The 6,805-nt window shown below is 39.7% G+C and overlaps 1 protein-coding gene across 1 annotated transcript in view; it reads left to right on the forward strand.

The window, feature by feature from the left end:
* Window positions 1–6,498, forward strand: part of fgfrl1a (fibroblast growth factor receptor like 1a) — a 65,895-nt gene extending 59,397 nt beyond the window's left edge. Inside the window, exons 5-7 of the mRNA XM_054597445.1 lie at window positions 607–779; window positions 877–1,057; window positions 2,117–6,498. Coding sequence (XP_054453420.1) covers window positions 607–779; window positions 877–1,057; window positions 2,117–2,541 — 779 coding nt within the window. The 3' untranslated portion in view covers window positions 2,542–6,498. The remainder of the gene's footprint in view (window positions 1–606; window positions 780–876; window positions 1,058–2,116) is intronic.
* The last annotated feature ends 307 nt before the right edge of the window (window positions 6,499–6,805 follow it).

The following is a 6,805-nucleotide window of genomic DNA, read 5'->3' on the forward strand; positions in this document are numbered from 1 at the left end:
TTAGAACAGGATGTGAGTGCAACATTTTAAAAAGTAATTCAACTTTCATAAAACACCCTGAGCTCTTAGGAGTGCAGGACAGTCTGTAAAACTACACATGCATTGGAAACGAAGAAAAGGAAGCTGGCACTGCAAAAAGTGTTCGTAGAGTCTTAAGCATATTTCTCAAGTCAAAACATACATCTGCTCTTTTTTCTCGGGTTACATTCTCGTGAGATCGTATTTACAGATACTGAAAAGGAGACTATTGAATGTCTGTGGCAGGTGTGTTTATTCTGCTGTATAAACTGAGAAAGAAAAGGCAGGAGCTGAAGATAAGGCGTGTATCATGAGCAGAGAGGGAGGATGTGGTGCTGAATACAGCCAATACTGTTCAAATAATGCTTACAAACCATATTATATTCTCACAGGGTTGGGGAGTTTCATTCAGTTCAAATAAATTGAATAAAAAGAGTACAACCTATTTCCCCGGTGTTTTAATTCTGATTCCAACTGAATTTGACACGTTTACAAAATACAACAATTTCTTCTGTTCACACTTTGTCAACTGAAAAATTATTTGATATTAAATTAGCTTTTGTTGTACGTGTGTGTCTCTTTCTTCAGAGCGTACCAACTCTAAACCCATCCTGACTGGCACGCACCCTGTCAACACCACGGTGGACTACGGAGGAACCACGTCTTTCCAGTGTAAAGTCCGCAGTGACGTCAAGCCGGTTATTCAGTGGCTCAAAAGAGTCGAACCTGGTGACGAGAACAAGTTTAACTCCACCATAGAGGTACAGACACATGCACTGCTACATTTTAACACTATTATCTGAGGCAAAGTGACGGAAATGATCAATAAACTTGTGCTTTGTATGATTTTATTTAAAGGTAGGAGACCATCGCTTCGTGGTCCTGCCTACAGGGGAGGTGTGGTCTCGTCCTGACGGGTCCTACCTCAACAAGCTGCTGATCACCAGAGCCAAGGAGGAGGACGCCGGCATGTACATCTGCCTGGGAGCCAATACGATGGGCTACAGCTTCAGGAGCGCCTACCTGACTGTGCTACCAGGTAAGAGGAAGGAAGAGAGAAGAGCTAACATGATCACAAAGGGAGATATAGTAATTATATGTTATTCTCTGGTTTGATATACTGGAGAGGAAGAAACTTGACCAGCAGGTTTGATTAGAAAAACACTACCAATACTAGCTTTTATGAGATACATTTCATAAAGTCATCATAGTTAAGCTTGTTTAACATATTATCATACAACGGTTCATATGTTATCTTAAGAAGAAGTTATTCCTCATTTTCCCTACGATGGTACAGCAATACGTGTCATTTTCATCTCTTTACATGCATACAGACTTTAAAAAATAAACTTCCATCTTTACAGGAAACAACTTAGTTATGTTTATGCAACAAAACGTCTTGTTAGGTTTTGGAAAAGATCCTGGTTTGGGTTAAAATAACTATGGCGTGGCATTACTTAAGTAACGTTACAAATATATCAACTTTGACTGTTCGTTGACCCTTTACGTTTTAACAAGGGGCACAAACAGTGCCCCCCTGGCTTAAAGACGCACTGAGAAGGAACATTTGTTTTTAAATGCAGCAAGTTCACTGCAAATCATGTGACAAAAATGAACCAATCAGCTTCTCAGAACTCGCTTCACCCTTTCCATCAAAACATCTGGTGGACAGGTCAGCCAAACTTAGGACTTTTGCCGCAGACAAACCGAGCAGTAAAGCTGCTGTAAGGTATTTATTCCAGTCAATGAGGCTTACTGCTAAAAAACTGCAACTTCATAATCATCGTTATCACAGTGCGCAACAGCAGGCACGTCAGGAATTCAACCTCCCAAGCACCTTTGAAAACAGGATGAAAGCAGCACAGCTGGCGTTTTTCTCGTTTTTAGACATGTGAACTAAGCTAACCTTAGCATGCTGCCTCAAACACCAAACAAACCAAACTTTCTCAGCTTCTTCATCATAGCGAGAAAGAAAGTGTATCGCTCTGTCTATCATTTGACCATCTGGTAACATGCTAGCTTACAACAAACCGCTAAATGAATCTTATTTCAACATCTAGTCAGATAACTCTGTTATTTTCATCTCCTCTCTTTGCAGATCTGAAGCCCCAAAACAACGCTGTCCCCACGGCAACATCCCCCAGCCTCCCCTGGCCCGTCATCATCGGAATACCTGCAGGAGTCGCCTTCATCTTAGGCACCGCCCTCCTCTGGTTCTGCCAATCCAAACGCACCTGCTCCTCCTCTTCTTCATCCTCCTCCGCTCTTCCCGCCGGCCAGCGTCTACCTGCGGCCAATCGTGACCGAGCCTGCCCGACGCTGCCTCCTCAGCCGGCCAACGGGGATAAAGACTGTCTTTCATACGAGGACTACGTCGCCCATCAGCAGCTGCTCCTGGCTCAGGGAGGCACTTCGTTGGCCCCCAAGGTCTACCCGAAGATCTACACGGATATTCACACGCACACACATTCGCACGTGGACGGGAAAGTGCACCAGCACCAGCACATTCACTACCAGTGTTAGCACCCTTTGGTGTTTTCACATTTACACGAACATGTCCCTGTGCATGCAGACTCATTCACAGAGGTCCGTACTAGCTGCTGACAAACGGAGCAAAGGACAAGGAAAAGCCACATGAAAGAGACCGTGAGGATTCAGATACAGAAACATGGGGTCACGCAACTCTTCCTCATTCTGCTGCAGCCACGTTATTGTGTAAACACAGACTTATTCAAGACACAAACAATGAAGAATGTAAAGAAAGAAGACAAAGGTTCTTATTTTTAAGGAAAATCTGGAAGCCGATCCAGTAAAATCTATGAGAGAAAACCCCAAAATATGTTTTATTCACCTTTTTTTTTTTTATTTACAAAATCTTTTCTGTATTTTTAAATCTCTCTTTTTTTTTTTTTTTGCTCAAATGCATCTTTTAGTACTTTTGGACACAACAACAACCTCCTCAGTAACAGTAGAAATAGCTCGCCTACGCTACAAGGCTCCAACTATAGTTACTCATGTATATAGTGGAATACGATTATTAAAGAACAATATAGCCTGTATGTAATGTAATAGCTTAATGTCAGAGTATATCTCAGGCGTCAAGCCAACCGAGCCATAAAAAAACACAAATCAAGGCAAACTCCCTCAGTATCCTCTCCCTCTGTAAGGATGAGGGCTGCTGGGTTTTTTTTGCTTCTGCCGGGCCGCCAGCCGTTCTGATAAATGTCCAGCTGCTATCTAGAATCTGTGTGATGTCAAACTGGGTTTCAGAGTTCAGACTGCATGAATCTCTCTCAGTAAACAGGGAGGTCCTCCAGATTAAGCACAGTTTGTGCCCCCTTTACTTCCTGTAAAAAGGTGGCATTTCCCGTTTCACGTTGTCGCCTTTTCAACTCTGTTTGATGCTCGCTGACTTAAGAAGAGAGCGATGGAGGATTTCAGTTCTCCTCCACGTCATACGTTCTAAAGCGAACAGCGCAAAGGGATCATCTACAATGCCTCGGTGAAAAGTGGTGCCTTCTAAGAATTGTTTCCAGATTTCATGGATCACTGTGGGATCATTGGATATGTCGCAGATTCTTTGTAATCTCATATGAGATTTAGAGGACATAAAAGAGAGGGAATTCATCTTAAACTCTTTGACTTTAAGTCCTCAACTCTTCTTCCTTAGGCTCTGTTCTCCACACATGGCTTGTTACTAAGCAGAGGGACTCATCTGTTGTCTCTAGCTTTTATCTAAAAAAGGGTAAAGTTTTGGATAAAGGGCTCTCTGTCACCCTGATCAGGAAAATGGAAGGTGCTGCATTAAAACATTTTAGATGCTGAAAAGATAAAATGAGGAGATCAGCTTTAAACGGAAACACAAACATTTAGAGCCATTTTTATTACACAGAAAGCTATGTTGATTACTACAGCAGTACCTGCTGACTAGCTACAAGTACATCAACTGCTCTCAGTGCTGTATAATGACAATACATTATAATTGTTACTTGATAAATACAATGATATACCTGGGTTATTTAAATCTGTATGTTTTGATTCACTCATCTACATATTATATTGACAACCTCAAGAGTTCTTTTAAATAATGAGTTGGATTTAAAGCATTTCTCTCTGTGTGATTACAGTTTGGTCTCATGTTAATGCCATTTCAAAGCCCACACATGTATTTTGGCTGATTAGACCTCCTCTCAGGACTGCGGTCATGTACAAAGTGTGTTCGATTAATATTTCCATTACTCTCGTCTTGATTTGTTTCACCTTTTAGAGTGGGGTAACATAAACCTTTATACTTCGTATTAAAGCATTGAGCTTGGTAACCTGCCCAGCATTGCTCCTCCTGGCTCCGTACTGAGCAGAGGTCTAATCAGCCAGATTAAGTGAAAACACCTGTGTGGGTGTTCAGAGCCTTTGATTTGTAAACAGGGAGGTCACCTGCAGCTGTTACGAGCTAAGCAATTAGTAGACTATATAAATGATCCTAGAGTAAGCTGTCATCAAAGCGAACGTAAGCTCGAGTAGGAGAGAGTGGATATAAAATTAAGGTCAGCTCTGCTGGGTGATTATAAAACCCACAACAAAGATCGTGATGAAACAAAGTTTTTAACCTATAAAATGTGTTTCCACTCGCACTAGAATCCAAAATCTAAAGGTTACTTTTAAAAAAAATACAACAACTAAAGCATCAAATCATCTGCAAACTGATGAAATAGAGTATTGTTTTTTTAACAGAATCCAGAGTTTGCAGGGTTTTGGAGACTGATTCCCAGCTTCTCTTCTTACTTGGATGGTCCATGCAATAATCTGTTAGTTGTTCTTTCATTGTTTCACTGCGTTTTTACTTTCACTTCTCAAATCTAATTGGAAACCTGCCCCAACAAACCTTTTCAGCTCAAAGCCAAGTCACAGCTGACTTTCTCTCAGGTGTCCATCTTGTATGTTCCTTTTGTGTTTGCATGAATCTGACCACTATAAAGAAACATTGAAAAACAAAATGCTAAGATCAGCTGTTTAACATTACTCTCTGAGAGGCGCACTCACGCCATGTGACGTAATGTAATGGTTGAAACAGTGCGGTGACTCCCTCCAGAGATGTATAAAACATAAAAGAAGGTATTTGTGAAATATGAAAGAAAAGCTGTGGGCGTGTCATGTAGTTGATTGCACAAGTAAGAGTTTCTCTCTGCAGACCTTCTACAGGACGAAATACAACGGTGAGAACTTTACAAGGGTGTGTTTAAACAAGCATGTGACAGGAAGTGATATATTGAAATCACCTGGTAACTTAAGCTGCACATGTGGTCCTTCTTAAGCATGGGTTGTTGCACATACATGTTTTAAACTCAAATAGGAATAATGTACAAAAATATACATATGGATACAACATATATGCCCAACTTCTATTCAAGCCTCAAACTTTATGCTATTGCATATTTGTAATCCTTTGTATTTTGTTTCAAACATCAAATTATTTTTATTATTAAGATTTTTAATAAGGTGTAGCCTATAAAACTTGCATTCTTAAGATGAGATGAAGCACACATATCTGCACAAAGACATATTCAACTAAATAAATGATCAACATGTGCATTTCAAACCCCAAACAAAACATCCTCTGACCTTGTTCTTTTTCGCAGTGTCCTCTCTTCTTTCCTGTATAACAATTCAAATACATATACAAATACAAATTAGCTAAAGTACGTCAGAACACAAAGAATAACATATATCAAAAACTATTTCCTCGCCAAAAGAAATATGAATGTAGGATTGGAAATATGGCATTAGTAGCTTTTCCTCTGACATGTTTTTCTTGTCCTCCCATCTTTTCTGTTTTGAAACATCTGTTGTCAAAGTCGCCCTGAACAGCTGGAGTGTGTCCTTTTCATTCTAAGTTTTGCTTCTAAAGTTGGAGGGGTGGGAAAGTTTCCAAACAGTTACACTTTCCTTAATCAGTGCTGTGTTTTTCTGTGAAAAATCTCGTCCGTTCAGTGACCTTTTTTCACTTGTTTCACATGTGAAACCCAGTTTCGTTGTATTGTTTCAAAGCTAAATGACTGCCAGTAGAAAGACTGTATTACCACTAAGCATGTACATGGAATGACATTAGTGTTGGAAATATAGTGTTAGATCATTTTGTGAGACTGTTCTGGTCCAAACAGTAGCTCTTGCAACACATCCCTCTACACATCGTAAATGCTAAATTGTCTCAAGATTCAAAAAGAAAGCGTGTTTCTAATTTATTTTATTTTATTTACATGTTTTGTTTTCATATAATTGGGCATTATACTGCATGAGTGGATTTTGTGTTATATTTGTAATGAGCTATGTAGCAAACACCATGTTCATGTCATTGTAAGATACTGTATTTATACGTGCCGACGGAATATACGAAATTTTATCGATAATCTTTGTATCGACAATCTTGTACAGTCTATTGTCATTTAGGTTAAATTTCGTTTTTCCCATTGTAATCATTTTATTGGTGCCATTAAAAAAGTTAAATCTAGGTGATATTGTCTTTGTTTTCAAAGGTTTAATCTAATCAAAGCAAGATGCTGCATTTTAACAGTATTTGTAAGACAACATATTTATTTTCTGAGTATCTGTCAATCAATTTTCTGCCTTTTTTTCTGACACATCACAGAAACAGATTCCAGTCCAGCACAATACATCTCAGAACCATGGGACTGTCTTTAAGTGAATGCCCTCTAAATAGTTGCAGCCCTTCGATTGTGAGAACTGCAGCCGGCGTTTCATCTGTCAACATGTCCGTCTGGAGAGATGACGG

This window comes from Anoplopoma fimbria, chromosome 4 (genome assembly GCF_027596085.1).
Source record: "Anoplopoma fimbria isolate UVic2021 breed Golden Eagle Sablefish chromosome 4, Afim_UVic_2022, whole genome shotgun sequence".
Taxonomy (NCBI): Eukaryota; Metazoa; Chordata; class Actinopteri; order Perciformes; family Anoplopomatidae; genus Anoplopoma; species Anoplopoma fimbria.